General features: G+C 47.1%; 1 protein-coding gene across 1 annotated transcript in view; it reads left to right on the forward strand.

The window, feature by feature from the left end:
- The window catches only part of EPS8L2 (EPS8 like 2), a 67,825-nt gene extending 51,459 nt beyond the window's left edge, over positions 1 to 16,366 (forward strand). The window contains exons 12-22 of the mRNA XM_059826069.1: positions 338 to 426; positions 2,869 to 2,943; positions 4,028 to 4,176; positions 4,359 to 4,485; positions 4,875 to 4,990; positions 9,127 to 9,238; positions 10,341 to 10,449; positions 11,915 to 12,055; positions 14,729 to 14,912; positions 15,791 to 15,923; positions 16,295 to 16,366. Coding sequence (XP_059682052.1) covers positions 338 to 426; positions 2,869 to 2,943; positions 4,028 to 4,176; positions 4,359 to 4,485; positions 4,875 to 4,990; positions 9,127 to 9,238; positions 10,341 to 10,449; positions 11,915 to 12,055; positions 14,729 to 14,912; positions 15,791 to 15,923; positions 16,295 to 16,366 — 1,307 coding nt within the window. The remainder of the gene's footprint in view (positions 1 to 337; positions 427 to 2,868; positions 2,944 to 4,027; positions 4,177 to 4,358; positions 4,486 to 4,874; positions 4,991 to 9,126; positions 9,239 to 10,340; positions 10,450 to 11,914; positions 12,056 to 14,728; positions 14,913 to 15,790; positions 15,924 to 16,294) is intronic.
- Positions 16,367 to 19,599: the final 3,233 nt, after the last annotated feature.

Raw genomic sequence — 19,599 nt, forward strand, 5'->3', positions numbered from 1 at the left:
ACACGGGGGCACAGATGAAGGTTGGGAGGAGACCTCGGCTTACACCCCAGCAAGGCCGGGTTGATGCGGCAGCATGGCTATGGACCCAACAGCAGCTACAGCATCTACACCAGTTCAGAAGGTGCTGCTGGTCTGTGGGGGCCTGTTGTAGAGCACACAGAGCCTAGCGAAGCCTCCAACACAGAGAAAGACTTTTGGTTATCTTGAACCCTTGATTTTTAGTAGTTCTAGTCTCAGCACCCTTTATTGCTGCGTCTTCTGCATGCCAGCAAGACAAAACTTGCCTGAGAAGGGATGCTCTAATTAAAGTGTCTTTCTCTCCATCTTCTCACAAAAGAGGGCATGCTGACTCTTCGAGCAAGACCCCCAAGTGAGGCTGAGTTCATCGACTGCTTCCAGAAAACCAAACTGGCTTTCAACCTCTTGGTAAGACACGGAGGGTATTTCCGTCCCATGCAGTGACAGGGCTTTTCCCCATGTATCACAGTGGTAAGCATTTAAAGTGAAATCTGAACTGAAAACACTATCAAGGGACAAAGGTGTGAATTCTAGATTCTTCAGAACCCAGAACAAACATTGTGTCAGGCTCGTGCAGGTTTCTTGGGCCAAGCTGTTCAACTGAAACTAGAAGCGTAAAGTCCAGGACGGGACTGAGCAGCCAGGAGCCTCGCAATGCCTGGATCCCTTTTCAAATACAGCCCTGACGTAAGGTATTTGTGAAGCTGTGAGCCTAGAGAGCCAAGAACTGCGGTGCCCACCTTGCCGACAGCTGTGCAAAGGCTTATATAGACATCCGCACTCTACGTATTCGCTTCTGGCCTTTAAAAGTCTGAGTAGTTTTCTGAGAGCTGTAGTCCTTGTTATCCTTACAAGGCATAAAACAGAGGACCGCAAATATTAAAAAAGAAAAAAAAAAGTCACAGAATCACTACGGTTGGGAAAGACCTGTAAGACCATCAAGTCCAACCACCAACCCAACCCCACCATGCCCACTAAACCATGTCCCGCAGTGCCACGTCCACACGTTCCTTGAACCCCTCCAGGGATGGTGACTCCACCACCTCCCTGGGCAGCTTATTCCAGTCTTATCTACTTTAAATTGTTGTCATCCGATTCTGCCTACAGAGCAGCTGTAAAGCTGCCTCAGCCAGGGGCTAACAATAACGGGGTTAACAGTTAGACAGGGGTTAGCAATAACTGATGTCCCTCATCGCCCCGAGATTCTGGGCTCCTCCTCTCTTTCTCCCCTGGAGGAGCTGCCGTCTTAAGAAGGGGATGAAAAGCAGAAGCATAAAGATGTTCCCAGTGCTGGCAGCTTCGCTTAGTGAAGTATGCGAGACCAGGAGGGTAATGAGCCAGAAGGACATTCTCTCAGTTCTGACCAAACTTGCCCAGCGAACGCAGCCTAGGAAGATCCCTCCTGAGAAGTTATTAGTGAGGAAACCATCAGATTGTAAACAACCTCAGTGCAGGACACCAAGCTCCAACCTTTTCTTTTAGAAGCAAACGCGTATTTTTTTGCTTGCTCAGGACCAGAACTGAGTTCTGGAGGTGGCAGCTCTGGCCAGCAATCACTGCCCCGCTAAGGCTATGCCATGCATCCAGGGATGTTAGCTTCCCTGAAGGAGCAGCTGAGGATTCTCCAAGCCTAAGGAAATCCCAGCCTGGCTCTTGCATCCCGGCCCTTTCTAACCTCTGACACAGCCGAGAGAAACACAGCGGAGTCGATGCAGTCAGCCAAACCCTTCATCGCAGCACAGGGCTGCGCTGGACTTAGCATCCTTCCCTGGATGCTGCCGCTGGTGCAACACAGCCGCAAGTGCCCGTTCCAGGCTGTGGGTCCGTGCAAACGCTCTGGCACGCAGCCCCCGAGCTCAGCACCGCTGCTGCTCCCCGTCAGCAGCGTGGGAGTTAACACGTAGGAAGTTCATTCATGTGCCCGAGCTCTCCTCCCGGCAAGAGGACGGGAGCAAGTCAGGAGAGCGGGAATCGGTGGCGGAGCACTGCCGTGCCTGCCCCAGCACTGCTGTCACGTGCCACGTGGCCGCGAAGTCCTTGTGAAGTGCCATTTCATTTAGTCACCTTGTTGCCATCGGTTATTTCACGCTTTACACTCCACATTAATATTTAATCACCGGCATTTAAAATGCCTTGCATTTCGGTAGGGAGGAGGGAGCCTGTTTTCCATTGCAGCAGTGCCCGCGGCGCAGGATGGAAGAGCGAGCTGAAGGGAAGCACACACTGAAGCGGTTTCTCACCACAGCCGAGCTGATTGCTGTTAATGAAATGCAGTTCTTACAGTGAAGTAATCCCCAGCGTTCGCTACTCCATCCCACCACAGTCTGCTCCAAATACCAAGCATTTCAGCGGCCAGGGCAGCTCTAGCTGCTGCAGGCAAGACCTTGGTGGAGATCTTTTCCTTGTCAGCAATTTGCCAAGGGACCCCGCAAAACACTTGCTCTGTTGTTTTCGTTCAAGGGAACTAGTGGGATTTCCAACTCTGCAAGAGTCGGAAGCAATAGGCCTGGCCCTTCCGTGCCAAGGCTTCCAAAATAAGCCAAGGTTTTCTGCTTCTGCTCAAAACACCTTCAAAGGGACCGATTTTAACAGAGTAGGTACTCCGCCCCTCCTGAAATTCAGCGCCCTTAGAAAATTTTTATTTTCTGCCCATTTCTAAAACTGAATGATTCCTACTCCCCCATCACCTACTGTTCTCCCCGATTTCAAGGGCGCTGTTGAAAGCCCCCGTACTTTTCAGGCTGCGTTATTAACTATAGCAAATATCAGCCAGCAACAATCCCTCCACATGACGGAAAAGAGAAGGCAAGACCAGGTTAGGATTAAACTGGGTTTCTTTTCTCTTTTCAGGCCAAACTGAGAAAGCACATCCAGAACCCCAGCGCTTCAGAGTTGGTGCATTTCTTGTTTGGGCCACTGGAACTGGTAAACCCGATTCACAGGTTTCACTGTGAACTCACTTCATTTCTAATGTTGCTTTTGCACTTACGGACAGGTAGATTACGCAGGAGAGTTAGAAGACTGCTCACAACCGGCTAAAGCTTTCTCAGTAAAGTCTAGAAGTGACAACGCCTGTGTTTCTGGCCCCTGATCTGATTTCCAGCTTGAAGTAAATACACAAACCCCAGCAAATATGAATCTTTCCACCCCGTTAACAAAGACTCACTGTAGACAAAAGCGCAAGCCAGCTACGGTTCCCATTGGGAATCTGCCCGGTCTCACCTTCGGGCAAACATGGCTCAATATTTGCCCTGAAAATAGGAAGCAGAAATCCCAACTTGAGAAAGAAGCCAGAAGGGACGCAGAACTGCCAAGTGATTTTCCATTTTTTACAGTGCCAGCTTGTGATATATCCTAACAGCAGCTAATTTTTAGATCAGACCTTGCTTTGACTCCAGTAGAAGAAATCTTGTGTTCCTCTGAACTGTCCCATCTTCTTCAAAGATGAACTGTCCAGTCTTCTTCAAAGATTTAGGGCAATGTTTCTCGAGACAACCGAGCTGATCTAAGGATTAGCTGCTGCCAAGAGGAGTCAGGCCACCTCTTGGCACGAAGGCTTGCCCTCTGGCTTTCATTTTATACCTTGGAGAACTTCATCACGAACTATTTGCCTTATTTTTCTATTTGCTTTTTCTTAAGAGAATCTGCCAATCACACACTATCAGTGCAAGGATAATAAGGGGATGCTGAGGGAATACAGCATCCCTTTTAGGTAGCAGCAAACCATTCATTTAGTTCATCTGTCTTGCGAAACCTCACCCTTACGTCTGAAGGTGTAGAGGAGAACTTTGGAAGTGCAAGTCTAGCGTGAATTAGCCTGGTTTTAGAGGGACTCGCCACGGAGGGTACATTGGCTTCCTTTGGAGCAGGCAGGCATAGAGACTCCAAAGGATCAGAGCCGCTGATTTTTCCGTCTTTGATTTCTGTTCCTTTGCGCGTGTGCTGGTTTGATATTTTGAACGTTTCCTGCAAGATCTCTCACATCTGTGTGTCTTTGTGTTTAATCCAGATCGTCAGTACCTGCGGTGGCCCTGAGCTTGCCAGGTCTGTCGTCAGCCCGCTTCTTTCTAAAGACGCCACAGATTTCCTCAGAGGACACCTGACACCAAAAGAGATAAACCTCTGGGACTCCCTGGGAGAGACATGGACCAGATCCAGGTGCGGACCGAGCTGCCATCTCACCAGGTTCCCCAAGGTCTTGAGAAATGCAGAAGGGATGCTTGGTTTTATAGCCATGTCAGAGGGTCAAGGACGCCCCGATGCCCCTGCTTCTCCCCGACATGTTTTCAGAGACGTGTTCCTTGTGAATCTCACCGCATATTCCCCACTTCATGTCCTAGAGCTGAATGGCCCCGAGAAGCAAATATCCCCACCTACATCCCCAAATTCCGCAATGGCTGGGAACCGCCCATGGAAATCTTCCGCGGAGCTCCCTGGGAAATAGACATCGGACACTTGCAAGAAGAGGTTAGTCTTGTGCCCTCGGTCATCCTCTCTTCTTTTCCCTCTCCCTCCCCCTTTTTCAGAGCAAGAGATGGATCTGCGGAGTTCGCAGTGGCGCGTAACAAGTAGTCAGCTCAAAACTCAGTTGGATCTGGTCGCTCCAGTTAAATACGAAAATAAGGCCAGAAAAGGGCAGCAATAATCAGCCTCACGTCCTGATCAACAGGAAATAAGATACTATACCGTAACCGAGCCCCATGGGTACAGGTTTGCCCGAAGAACATTTCTTTGGTGTGCACCTCATCGTGACCAAAAGCTTCCAGGCCACGATTCATCTACCACTATCACTCTCCTTTTCTCCGATACAGCTTTCCCCTTTCCTGGTAACACTGACTCCATTTTTACCTTTCCAGCTATCATCAGCCAATGGATATCCTTACCGTAACTCCTCACTCAAGCGCGGCCAGACGGCTGATCAGACGCAAGCTGTGGACGCCTTTAAACAGAACGTAACTCAGCACGTAAATAGGTAACGTACCAGTACTACCCTGGACAACGGCGTGTCGGATCCCACCGTGTAACCTCATAAACACACACTGCAACATGTCGTGACACCGGGACGTTGTGGCATCCCGGTAGATAACTCTCTGCCATTATTAATTCAGGCTTGTTAACAAGATCAAGGGAACTCGGAGATCAGACGAGGGATTAGTCACGTAAACACTGACTGCTTTTTAATCACCAGCAGGTCTACAAGGAAATGGGTTACATGTGTTTGCCACCACAAGAGGCAAAAATATTGACCGACTTCATCAGTCAATCAGTAGGTCTTGTTTCATAACATCAGCCCACCGAAGTGATACCAAGGATCACGTGCTGCACTTCTGTTCTCCATACGTTTAGAGAAGTTACTATCTCTCCAGTCATCCTCAAGCCACAACGGCTTGCACAGAGAGAACCTGCCTATAGGAGGAATCGTACCAAGGCAGGAGGACGTACAAGCTTTCCGCCGTTGAGAAACGCAGCGCTGGGCAAGAGCAGCCTGACCTCAGCAGCACTGCACGGAAAACATCTTAACTGAGGCAGTGCCATTTTGTTTCACTGGAGGCAGCAGCTCCTCCTTTTGCTTTTAGACACAACGAAAGGGGAGAAGAAAAAAAAAACACAAACATTTATTCGAGGCTGAATAAAACAAGAATGAGTTTCCAGTCTTGCCCATCTCTCCATCAGGAAACTGCCAGGGCGTTGATTTCGGACAACCCTTCTTAAGAAGATAAATCCAGAAAATGGGGGAAAAAACCTCCCCTTTCTTCACAAGTCTTGGAAAGTTCAGTTCCCAACCCAGAACCAACCAGGCCACCCCTTCGCCTCAGGCTTTTTTCCAAGGGAAAGATGGCTCTTTCACAATCTAACCAAACACTCTGCCCCACTGCTAGTTTTCTATCACCCATTACTCAGTGGCATTAAATCTTTATGAAGTACTACTGGTTCAAAGTTTAGAGGCTTTTCATCTGCGTGCTTATGCCTTTGAAATTTTCACAAGATTTCTTGAGTTTTAACAAACTCTTCCCAAACTGCAAATGAATTCTCTGCCATACTCCGCTTTGCAGTGATTTAACATGAAGTTATCAACTTTAAATCTTTAAAGACTGGAAGTCCAGACCCAGCTAAGCATTAAACAATGCACTTTTCTGTAGCCAGCTCTAGACTGGGAAAAAGCCTTCAAGCCAGGCTGTTTTTTCATGGTTTCATGTTCTAGTCTAAAAGATTTATAAGCTCTACTGCTACAAAAAAGTTCAAATTCACAGCAGAATACCTTAAATCCAATTATATCAGCAAAATAACTTATTCTTCCTATTCACCCCATCAAAGGTCGTGGTGGGACCGTAAAATGGCACAGACGCAGTGTTGAGTAGGAAAAGAATAACGATAAATTCTTTTCTCCAATTCCATTTTTCTCAGTGAGGTTATGAAAAATAAGGAGAACTTAGTTTATATGAGAACATTTAAGTCCATCTTTAATGACTGGTAGACAACACATGTAAGGAAACATTTTCATCTGTTAGTCTCAGCACAGGCAAACTATAAATAGTAGTATTGAGCCCTGGAATACAAATTAAGAGCCTGCCTTTTTACCAAGGTGACTGTTGCCCTGAGACACCACCCAATCTAACCACAGTGTGAGCATAGATGAGGATCTGTTTTCTCCTGGGATAGGTGGTGTGCCTGTTTACCTCCCTTTCAGGCTGTCAACAGCAAGCTTTCCTTATGGATAACATTTAAGAAAAAAACCATCAAAGTTAACGGCACTGAAGCAGATGCTAAAATTGAGAATATGCTTAGACGCCTTCTTCAGTCCAGAGCAGACTTCAGCCAAGTCTGCCCAGACATTTGCCAAGAACAGAGCCCTGGGACAGACATATTTCCTACTGTACTCATGCTTTTTGCAGGGTAGTTTGAACTAGTTTTCCAGCCAAGAGACCCTATATTAACAAAAATACCCACGCATCAGTATTATTATTTACACCAGGGCTTTTGACTGCAGAGAAGTATCATGAAACCCCCAAGTGATATTACAATAATCAACAAAGGTCACTTGTGCAAGACCTAGGTGCATGCAAAATACACATTAGCCTTAAACTCCTCCAGCTGTCACCTCTTTCCTCATGACTCGTTTACCTCCTGGAATCACAGAATCGCTAAGGTTGGAAAAGACCTGCAAGATCATCAAGTCCAACCACCAACCCAACCCCACCATGCCCACTAAACCACGTCCCACAGTGCCACGTCCACACGTTCCTTGAACACCTCCAGCAATGGTGACTCCACCACCTCCCTGGGCAAAATGCTACAAAAGAAGTAATTTCTACCTAACTCGGGCCTTCCTCCCCCTCCCTGCCTTCAGGGCACCACTCCCTTTCTTGCCTGGTGTATTCAATCTGTCCGAGACCGTGGATTCAATCTGTCTGAGGGTCTGCTCCAAGCTCTCCCCCACTGCAGACTTGCAACTAACATACTGCACGTGGCTGTAACTAAACCAGGGGTTGTCCCAAACCAAGCGAACTAAAGACAACGCTACAGCCATAGGTATCATAATGTTACAGGACATCTTGAAAAACAAGTGTTAAAAACAAGTAAGCCAACATTGGCTTTCTAAACTATCATTTGGTTTGGAGAGTTTTCTTCGTTACGATTTTCAGTAACAATATCAACCCACCAAACAAGCGGTTCCAACCTTTTTCAGACCACCAAAAGCTATCTAATGAAGACAGTAAAATGAACCAAACCTAATCATAATGGGCTTGCTTTTCAAAGTCAGGTTTTACAGATACCTCAGAAGCAGTCCACAAAGAGCCGAGTTCCCACAGACCATAGATTTAAAATCACTGACCAAACCCAAGAACTCAGTAGTGGAAAAACATCAGGCTAAAACCCATAGTTGCTGGCAGTGCTGGAAGCACTGGCTTCACCGAGTTACACAGAACTTGACATAAACCGGAGGAGAACGCAAGCCCCCGTTGGCATGCCCGCTGCGAATACCGCACCCGGGAGTCTTCTGCACCAGGTAGCTGGGCAGGTTGCAAGTCACAAGCAGAAAGATCCACAGAAGGTGCATTAAAATAGTTCCCACCTGCCCTTACACAACAAGGCAGGACAGTTTTTCCATACAGCAAACGTTTTTAGAATTAAAAAAATAACACTACACCCATCTTAACTGGAGAAGAAAGAGATGAGATCTGCAAATTTTTCCTAACCCAGGCAAGAAAACTATGAAAAAACAAACCATTTCAGTTTGAGTCAAAGGAAATCTTTCATTCCACTTTTTCACTATTTTCCACAGTTTACCATATTTATTTTGTCTCTCTCTCCAACCGAAAAGCCAGTTCAACATCGAAAGCTGTATATTTTTGTGTCAGAAATTCCCCAGACAAAATACTTAAACACACTCCTTTTCCCCCAAAATGCATCTTAGAAGAGAAACATTCAAACTCACTTTTCCCGAGACAAAATACTTAAACACATTCTTTTTCCCCCAAAATGCATCTTGGAAGAGAAACATTCAAACTCACTTTTTCTGAGAACCTGCAGAATTCTCTTAGCAGCAGCTCAGCACTCATTGCCCGATGAAAAAACCACGGATTCCCAGCCAGTTCGCCCTACGCTCATTTTCAATGCCCTTTCTCCCCGCGCTGCTCCTCCCCTGCTCTGGCATATGGGGCAGTTGTTTCCAATTATCAGGACAGGAGGGTTTCACACTTATTTTTCACAGGAGGTGCAATCAGAGGATGTTGTTTGTGCTTTGCCAGTCTCCCCAGTCCCCGCAAGGCAGCACCTGGCAGGGGAAGGAGTCTTTTCTTCCACCCCGAAAGCAGCAGCCTCACAGTCCCCCAATACCGCCACTCTCCAAACAGCCCTACAGCCTTTTTTTTTTTTTTTGCCTTTTTTTTTCCCCCCTGCAAACACAGGGTGTTTCACTAAAACGAGGGGTGAAAATCTTCCTCCAAACAGAGTCGCAAAGAGGCACTGCCCTCTCCTAACACAAACACAAGTGTCTCTCTACCTGCGCTGGCCCCGGTCTTCGCCACCCCTCTTTCGCCGGCGGACCTGCGTTGCCCTACTTATTAGACAGGCCTCCATTAAAACTCCCTTTTTCTTCTCCTGCAGGAATTTTGAGGCACAGGGAATGGCTCTGCCGAAGAGATATGCCAAAATCCGCTACGATTTCACCGCGCGAAATGCCAACGAACTCTCAGTGCTTAAGGATGAAATCCTGGAGGTACGTGAACGTGCTCGGGGAAAAGGTGTGCCCTCCTCCCCTTTCCAGGAACAGGAGAGAGATCTCGGGATACCAGCAAGTGCCAACTCATTCTCGCTTGGTGTTTTCCGAGCAGTAACATGAAGCGTTGCTCAAATCTAAAGCTTTATGTCTGAGCTGGGGCAGGCTGGCTGTATGCGTTGGGTCATTCGCTCAGCTGAAACACATCAGTCACACCTTAATTAGCAATGAGGAGGAAGGAAAACGAGTCACTGTACTACACTGCTCACCCACTTGCTGGGCATATGGTCATTATTACCACCAGCACCCCCCAAAGGAATTATTTGCTGTGAAAACATCCTTTTTCATAACCTTTCTCTTACCACAACGCTGTTGGCAGCTGGAGAATGTAGGACGTGACTTGGTCTACGCGCTAACTGTAACAGATCTACAATCTGAGAAAAAGACTTCTGTTCAAAACTCAAAGCACTGTTCAACATGTAGCTAGAATGAGAAACGTGTGTGGATCTTCCCAGGAAAGCTCATCCATTCTGGGAAGATTACTTAAAAAAAATTTTTCAAAAATCAGAGTTCTGGGTAAAAAGAAGCCTGCTGAAAGGAGCAGGGGGGAAAAGGAAAGGTGCAATAGGAGATATCCGAGCAACAGGCAATCGTGGTTATGATGTGATTATGTTACAGGTTACGAGGTGACGTGTGATCAAGTTACATGATAACACTCCAGCACCTTTGGCAGGAATCACTCTTGATTTATGTTTTTTTAATGCAAAAAGACAACACAAACTCAGTCACCGAAAAAAAAAGAAAGAAAGATGGAGAAACAGGCAAATTAAGTAGGAACTATGAGTTCTTCCGCACCCCAGGTCTGTTTTCCCCCAGAGACGCCCTCCTGTTCGTCATTAGGATAAGTTCTGAGGCTTTTCAGGAAAGGCTTCAGTCCTGAATTGCAAATGAGTGCAACAGATCTGTTTGCCAGCTCCTGGCCTCAGTGACGTTATTCTGACAACTTCACATTACCGTGTGGTTTATTTCCGCTATATGCCATTTATGTATGCCAGAAATCCGACGTTCTCACTAGCACATTTATTTTTTTTCCCTCTCTCAGGTGTTGGAAGATAATAAGCAGTGGTGGAAGTTGCTCAACCGGAGCGGGCAGGCTGGTTACGTCCCTTACAACATCCTGGATGTGGTGAAACTGGAAGAGCTCGAACAGGTCTGTAGTCAGGTTATACTCACCTGGTAGCCGGCTGCAGGGCATAATCTGCCTCTGAGAATAATCTTGTAATTAGACCTCCCTGGATTTCTTAGGATGCTGTGCACAAGTCAGGATGAACCCTCGCAAGCAGATGAACCAGGATCCGGGAGATTCCTGAGTCTCCTATGATAAAACTCTCACATTTCGCCACCGTTCACCTTCCCCCTCCCCAAACGAGGCCCATCCTCCCCATCCGCGCGGCAGCCTCGTGCTGTCCTCCCGCTCCGAGACGCCAAGCGCGTCGCCTGCTGCCAACAGCGCCTGGCAGGGAGGGCTATGGGACAGGCGAAGGCTGAGTCCTGTGCTACGGGCAGCAGCCCGCTACGAAGCGAGAGCTTAGCTGGAAGGGACACCCACCCCGAGCCTAGCGCCGTGACTTGCCATCCCAACAGAAAAGGTCTCACGTTGAGGTGTCACCAAACAGCTGCTGGCTACAGCGGTTTGACTCTTTCCCCAAACCCACGTACTTCTCAGCCTACGGTTTACCGCCTCCTCTATTGCAAAACCCTGCTGCTTTCAGGGCTGTGCTGTGAACAGGGTGAAAGAGATAACACAGCCATAAAAGCAAATTTTGCCACGAAAATGCTGAGATTTTTGTTGGGGGTTACATTAAAGACAGGCACTTCCCTCATCCTGTTCAGTTCAGCAGCAGGAACAACTTACGGGAGTGGAGGCAGGTGGAAATACCGTCTAAGTGAGTATTGACCGAATATTGCTCTCAAGCACCTTGCATTGCACAAGTATGGAGGCGGAGAGCTCTAAATGCCCTAAGGAAGCACGGAATTGCTTCCCCACTTCGGTATTTCACAGCTTGGGCAAAGCATAAAGTGCCCCAGCAGGACAAAAGCCCTGTTAGTTTAATTAAGAAAACGTCAAAAAACTCTTTCCAGGCTGCTCCGGGCACTTGGCAGTGGTCCCACTTAACATCCAGTTACTAAAGCAGTGATGCTTTAGCTTCAAATGGGATTTCTGCTTGGTTTAATATCAAAACCCTTTTGCTTCCCTTGCTCTCCGTCCCCAAGGAAGCCCTGTGAGCAGTCCTTTCTGCATAGCAAAAGGCTAAAGGGCCGAGTCACGCATGCGAGAGCAGTCATCCACAGCAGTAGCAAGCAGGCATAAAACACCACTCCTCTCCGTGTGATGAGCGTGACCTGTTTTCCGGGGGTGTAAATGCCTTCACACAGTCTTCGGCCTTTGGTTTGGGTTCTGTTTGTTCCCACGAGGCCCCAGAAACTAACTTCTTCCATGCAGCTCCATCTGAGGTCTCATCAGCCTCAGCTGAGTGGCCCCAGGTCAGCACAGGGAGAATGTGGCAATTTGCCCCTCAATTTGCTATCATGGGTGGGAGGCAAAAAGCTTAAGAAAATGAAAAATGGCAAAAAAAATTCTTACGCATTTTTTTTTTTTCTTTCTTATCACCTAATCTAACCAGAGGTACAAAGGAGACCTGAGCCCCAGGGGATACGGACCATCCAGCCCAACTCACAAGCTACCTGCCAGTTACGCTGGGGATAAATGGGGAAGTGAAATGTTATCGCGCAACTCTCCCCAGGACGCCAAAGAACGTATGTGTCCCACACCGCGCTCCCCGCGTCCAGGCACCTTTTTCACCACACACAGCAGCCCCAGGCAGCCAGAGAGCTTGGCATCGCGGCTTTGCATTTCAGGACGTAACTGGAAAGTTTCTGCGAGCGCATGCTTTTGCTCGCTCTCTGTCCTGGCGGTTTTCTTTCTTTCTTTACGTTCACCACAATGGTCTGTCCACTGTTTTTGGGTGCTGTGCGTAACCAGACCTACCGAAGTGTATGTTCCCTCTCATAAGGCTCTGCACAAGGAGTGACTGCGCCTTTCAGTCACACGCAATAGACCAGCAGTGGTTTTGGAGATGTACAGAGGAGGTTCCAGGTAGTACAACAGCCAACAGAGCAGCTCTGAGGAGCTGTCGCGGATGGAGGAGCTCACTGACTCACGTCACGGGCTCTCAGGCAGCCTGGGACAAGCAGGGCAAAAAGGTGATTTAGTATCACCTTAACCCTCCTTCCAGCTTGACCTTCCTGCTCCTCCCAAGGAGAGAGTTTCCTTTCCCAAGGAGAGAGTTTCCTTTCCCCACCAACACGTTTAAGTGTGTCTAAGCAGCCACCCGCATTCAGGTCAATCCCCTTCTCTCGCTTCCTCTGCTCTTGTCTCCTGCCACACGTGCAGTGCCCACCCAGCCTGTTCCTTCAAGTGGCTTCAGAGAAACCCCAGCCGGCGGCTCTGCCAAATAGGAGATTCACATCGCTCCCTCACCCGGCGCGTGCTACGCGGGGTCACAGAGCGTGAGAAAAACCAGGAGCCCTGCTCACCTCACCCCCTTATCACACCCTGCATACACCTGTAGCAAGCTGGCTCCCCAAGGCCAAAACCAGGGTTCATCCCCGGTTCAGCTACCGTAGACTCCTGGAAGCAGGAGCCCTTTTGGGACGACTAATACAAGCGTCGCGGACACGTATCTATTAACAACGCTGAGTTATTCTCCACAGCCTTCGGGAGTTTCATGGAAAAAGTGATACTGGATGATGTGTCGCTGGAGTTTTGTGAGTGTGCTGCTCACTCCCAGTTCATGCTTCCTGCCACTTCTGTTTATCTGCACAGCAAAAGCTGGAGCTCTGAGGACTTGGATCAGCAAATGACTTATTAGAAGTAGCAGAGAGGACTGAAAAGTGGAGGGAGCTGGGCTACAGCTCAAAACCAAGGCTCTGTTTGTAGGTACTCGGACAAAAGGCCTTCCACATCGTGACAGCGAAGGGGCAACGGGAAGAAAATAAATGGCAATACAGAGGCACAGAAAAATGGGAACCTCGTTCTCAGAAACAGATAGTCAGGCCTCCCTGACCTCTGCTGTCTCATGCGGTCTGGGTTTTTTCCCCTCCCTGCTGCGAAGTTTGCAGGGCCATTTCCTTATTTCAGTAGCCCAAAGGGAACAAAGTAACTCAAAACCAGGAAGATGACAAACTAAAGCAAAAACACAACAGCAACACCAGACATCGGGGAAAAGGGACCCTGTTCCTTGTCACCACTTGACAGCCAGAGCAGGTTTTACACCCTTTAGCAAACTTCTGCTAGTGGGCGTTGCAGGGGTTTATGTCCCTTGAATGAGGTGTGATGAACAGGATAGGTTAGCAACACAAGAAATAAGATCGATCCCGCTATAAATGTCTATGTAAAATAGGTGAAAATATAGGTCCCTACCAGCACCTGCTACAGACACCAGTCACACAAAATGAACGTGTTCTTACCAAAATGCCCTTCTATTATTTTGCCAAAATTGACACACTTTTCCCCCAATAAGTGCTTCTGAACTTTTTTTCCAGGCAGATTGATGGGTAGTTTTGCTGCTGCTGGCTAAAAGCAAGTGCCTCTGCAGATGTGAGCTCTCCTTTTTCACACCAGACCAATCTCTACTCAGTTAAACATGGACTGGGGAATATGTGCTTATTAAATGAGACAGCTCAGAGTCTGCTGGTATATACCATGACAGAGAATACACTTTTCTCTAGAAATTATACAGCTGTATCAATGCTGGTCAACGTCAGAACCAGAGATTTCCTTTCTCCCAGGAACAGCAGCAGTTGTTCCAAGACTCTCAATTAGCCTAATGGATGTTGCTGAAGCAATGAGGCCAAACTCCCAGACATGCAGCGCTTGTACCAAACCGTGCCCTTGTCCTGGGGGACAGTCACGCTGCAAGAAACCCTTAAGCAGCTTTTTAGATTCAGCGATCGCTGTGTGGACGATGAGCATTTGGCTGTTAATTTGTGATTCCTCCTCTCCATCATTCTGGAGAAGAACTGCAGAAATCTAGGTTTCTCCCAAAGAGCAAGCGAGGTTTCAAAAGCTGAAGGAAGTTGAGAGTGTTGGCTCGGGAGGAAAGGGGAGATTCCCCCAGCCTGCTCCAGCAGTCTGCCAGCCTCCAAAACCGTGGCGGTCTCCCTTTACACGTTTGTTCCCGATGGAAGTTTGAAGGTCAAAATGTCGTTGCTCAACCTATTGCTCTAACAAAGCACTTAACCTCGCTCTTTAGAACTAAAACACAAAAGTAAGCACTTTCCTTTGGGGTATTTACAGAGTTAATACAAATGCTGAGCCACATTCTGATCTTCCTTACAATTTCCCCACAAACACATTAATTTAATAGGATTTGTGACTGAAGACTTGATTTCATTCCCTACTCTCTACCTTGTGCCTTGTTTCCCCAGAACTCATTCATCAAATGGACGAGCTGAATGACGAGTTGCTAAAGAAGATCACCAACAATAAAATTCAGCCTCCCCAGAGGAATTTCAAAGTGGAAAAGTCTCAGCAAGTTTTTGTGCCCCTCACCTTTGAATCCAGCACTGAAGAAGTCAAAGCCTGGCTGGAGGCAAAGTCATTCAGCAAAGAGTAAGATCTGCTTTACTACCACATGAAATACAGGTCCTTCATTTAAAAAGGAGTGGGGGAGGCAGCTTGCAACATTTCAACTGGATTACAAGTCACTTACATTTACTTACAGAGCCTGTGTTGCAAATTAGATTTCAATCATATTAAAACTAGGCTATACAACCAGTACATTCAGACCCCAAACTTACTCCCTCTCTTTCTTATACACTAGCAAAAAACCTCTTGCCTTACAGTGCAGCAAAAGACCTAATGAGCAGCTGCAAAAAAAGGAATGGTCTTGCTTATTCACACAACTCACAGCCAAACGCTGCACAACGTCCTACCGCTGGTGCTTGTCTGGCCCCAGTTAGCCAGTTCAGAGTCCTGAACTCAGAGAAAAATAACTAATTAACTAACTAAACCCATGGCCTGAAAGGCAAATTCCAGGTGACTGCCTGTCTCTGGAGAAGGTGTCCTAAAGCATCTCTGAGGAAGAGCCAGACCCCCAGCCGGGGCTAGCAAATCTTCCTGCGCGTGGTCAAGGGTTACGAGTTACAACTCGCACTCTGCACAGCGAGCTAAGAGGAGCTCCGGGATTGCTCCCCGAGTGCGATGCAACTGGAGTGAAATGACTGCAATACCCACGGGGCTGGGTACAGAGTGGATGTCAGGGTGATGCTGGCTTCAGCCGTGTCGCACGGCTTGCTGTCGTCCCCGCCAAGAGCTTGGGTTACCCAACAGCTGCCACCTTGGCACAGCCCCAGGGCCTTGCATGTGCTATGGTACTGCTGCAGGGGCTGCACGTCAGCTGCTCCTCGCCCTTTCATCTCTGACTCCTCACCTTTGGCAAGAGGCCACGTGTAGCACGATTATCATCTCCTTGCTTTGTGTCTTCCCAGGACAGTGGAACACCTTGGCATCCTGACTGGAGCTCAGCTCTTCTCCCTCAACAGAGAGGAGCTGAAGAAAGTGTGTGGTGATGAGGGAAACAGAGTATACAGCAAAATCACAGTGGAGAAAAACCAACTGGAGGTAAGTAGCTTTCTGGACAACTCCTACCTGAACGGGTGCCTGTACCAGCAGTGTCAGATATCCCATTAAACTGACATTTTAAGAAACACAATTAAAAAAAAAAAAAAAAAAAAAAAACCACAACAAAAACAACCAAAACCCACACAATCAAAAAACCACACCACCTAAAAACGCTGAGAAGTCTTCTTGTTAAGGAAAAAGGCCCCAAATCTGTAAGGGGTATCATCCCGTCTCCCCTAATGAATCTGCCTTCTTACCGGTATCATTCATCCCTTTGAAACTAGCTCTACTCTTACAGCATTAGTTAAATATTATAATTTAACTACAGCTTGAAGTTAAAATTCAAACTTCCTCTTTTGTTTCCATTCTAGAAAAGCAGAGGGGAGTCAGAGCTCCAAGAAATCATGAAGCGTCGCCAGGAAAGGATTGATTCCGCTATTTAAAATCTATCATCTGCTTTATTTCAGCTATTAGTCATAGTAGTGCAGAAAAAGGGAATGAAAGTAATGAACCCCAGTCCAGACAAGAGACAACAGTGCTCCACACTTAGCGGTGTAATTGCCATCAAAATGACAATTTTTTGGACGCTGTTGATGAGGGTAGACAATAAGACCATGTCCCGTTGGGAAAGGTGTTTTAATATTGCATGAAGTATTTTTTTTTTTATAACTATATATTTTATACTGAAATTTTATGTGCATGCGATCAGAGCAGATCAGAATTCACACGTGTCTGAATGTACGACAATGGCTGGATTCAAGCAAAAAAGACCCCGCAAAGCTTTTCTCAAAGGGCTGTACCTGCTCCCACCCGCCTCGCCGCCGTGCCTCGGGAAGAGAGGGCATGGCACACAGCACAGAACAAGCCAGCCTGAATGTTTAGAGTCTGGGACCACAGAAATAAGTCTTTTCCCCCACTTTTCACTTCCTTCTCTGTGGCAGATATCCCCTGCAGCCCACTAGCAAAGGCCCTGTGACAATACACTGTCCTTCTGTCCCCCCATGACCCCTCGTTGGACGAGGCTAGAGTTGCAACACACATGACCTAAGACTGGCTTTGAACAGTGGAAATGGGCTTTCATTGCGTAAAAAAGAGCAGGATCGGAGCGACAACTGAAGTGATTTGAATCTGCAAATAGGTGAGCTCAGCCTGGTCATCCCTGCTGGGGTTGGGCTGGGGCTCAGGACAGCTGCGCAGCCCTTCACGTTGGCACTGATCCTGCATCGGAAAGTTGCGGTATTGCCAAAGCCAGGCCTCAAACAGGGAGAAGATAAGCCCCTACCATTTGCCTCCAACCCAGTCACACCCAAAGCCCTTCCCAGGGTGTTTGTCACTTTGACCCCACCTTCACATTTTGATTGCAGAGAGTAATCTGAAATGCTTCCTCAATACCTAAGAAAGAAAAGCACACTTGGAAAGGCTGTTTTAATGCAAAATAAACGGCCACAAGAAAAAAAAGATTTAATTTAGTAGAGGCTGTTGTTCTTTACTTCCTGTGTTTCTTAAGAATATCATGTGCATATGTATCTATCTATCTAGTGAAATACCCCCTTCACTCTTACAATCTATAAATAGGGATGAGGAAAAAATCCCTTTCCCTAGAGACATAATTAAGTGATTATGCATCAATAATTTACTCAAAACTTTTAAAAGCTCAAGCAGGCATATAGTAGATTTCCTGCCCACAGCAAGTTTGGCACACGCTGTATTTATATCTATATTTTACTTGTAGACCAACTTGATAGGAATGTAGTAAAGCAAACACATTTACAGGAACTGCTCACAGGCTGGGAAGACTTCATCTTTTTCTCGTATTCACACATTATAACTTTGGTTGAACGGGAATTCAGGCCCAGACTCCACAAAGACTGACACGTGCTTTCCTTTACCTGCTGTGAATGGTCCCACCTCCTTGAAAGGTTACGCACGTGCCTAAGTCTTTGCACAATTTGGGCCTGTCCTTGCACGTTTAATGGAAAAAGCTTTACAGCTGTAAAGCAGTGGCTGGGGAACACGTGTCTAAATCTGAGAGTACCGATGCACGTCTCAATTTTGGCTTTGTTCTTCCAAAAATGTTTCTAACGGATGATATATTTTTCTTAATCTTGAAATAGGACATTGTTAGCACCAGCAGAACTAGGGTGCAGGCAGGGAACTTACAGGGGAGGATCATGTTTTTAGTCACGACCCTGCTGGCTTGCCGCAGCGGCTGGAATTCGCAAAGGGCACTCACCTTGTCAGGGAGGGATGAAGAGGACAATCCTCCTGAGAAGCCCTGACTCTGGATTAGGGTGGAGATGGGAAGCCGGTATGAACACTGGCAAACCATTGGTGTTAGAAGCACGAGAGGCTAAATAATTTCTAAAATGAAAATAAACACAAAGGGTGAGCTAGGAAACACACCACCATTCTTGACTTTGGGTATAAAGGAAAACAAATCACACAGAATTATAGTACTTGGGATTATAATAGAAACGTAGAGGACAGTTCTGTAAAGCCGGGAGCCACGGGGGCGTTTCGTAAAATAAATGTATCAGCAGACCTTATTGCAGAAGTCACTTTTAAAAACTTCCATATGACTGAGCTGTGCATCTGTTATATTTGTACTGCCTGCAGATAATGCTATAATGTACTGTACATTAATGTAATTGAACGAAGGATAAAATGATATAACCATGCACTGTATAAGATTTATTAAAATAGTTAAGTTATACTTATAACTCCATCTCTGTCTCTTTTACTTGGATGTAAATGAAAGCAACAGGACACAAAAACAGTCGATAAGGACTGCTTTTCGTAACGACTTGTCGCTGTGAGTCTAAGATAACACAGCAGAGTATCTGAAACCACATGCTTCCTTTTGTTTCTGAGGCACTGCCATTCAAAAGGAAGGATGTTATGGCCTTGATAATCATTCACGTCTAAAAACAGGGCTGGGTGAAAATCCCACATATGATAGCAATCAAATGCTGGGAAAGCTACCAGCTGAATCCAAAACATCCCCTTTCTCGTCACCTTGAAGAACAAATCTCTCTTCCCTCTGGAACATGCAACTGAGACAACACACCAGCACTTACACACACAGATACTGTCCAAGACAACATTTGGGCGAGCTAAAAACGCCCAACCCTGGTCAATGCCAGCTGATGCAGGGCCGAGAACAAAGAGAAGGGAAGGGATATACAAGGGAGGCACTTTTATTCCTTGGCAAAGGACTCTGGAGACAATAACACGTTTCCTACAGAGTCACGGAATTCAAACAGGACTTAAACCTAACGCCTCTTTCCATTATCTTCTCTTTGGGTTGGACAAAGCACGAGAAGGTTGTACAAAAGCATATTCTTCTGTATCAGGAAGGGAAATTACTGTGGCAGCTTCCACAACTGAAACAATACAAGACAAAATGAGGGGAACAGCACGATCCGAAGAGTCTCTGCTTAAAGGCCAAGTGGCAGATTCTGCGACGTTTCCAGCCAAGTCCCATTCCCTGTTTCAGAAGCACCACCATGTTAACAAGGATCACCGTCTCTACAGCTTAAACGAAGTTTAGGCGAATGGACAGCCACAGGCGCCCAAGAACGCGTGCCTTGCCGGGTCGCGGGGCTCTCCCTGGCACGGCAGCGCGGGCTGGAGCCCTGGCTGAGAAGCCGTGTTGAGCCATGCCACGACAGCGAGG

The sequence above is a fragment of the Gavia stellata genome, chromosome 17 (assembly GCF_030936135.1).
Source record: "Gavia stellata isolate bGavSte3 chromosome 17, bGavSte3.hap2, whole genome shotgun sequence".
Taxonomy (NCBI): domain Eukaryota; kingdom Metazoa; phylum Chordata; class Aves; order Gaviiformes; family Gaviidae; genus Gavia; species Gavia stellata.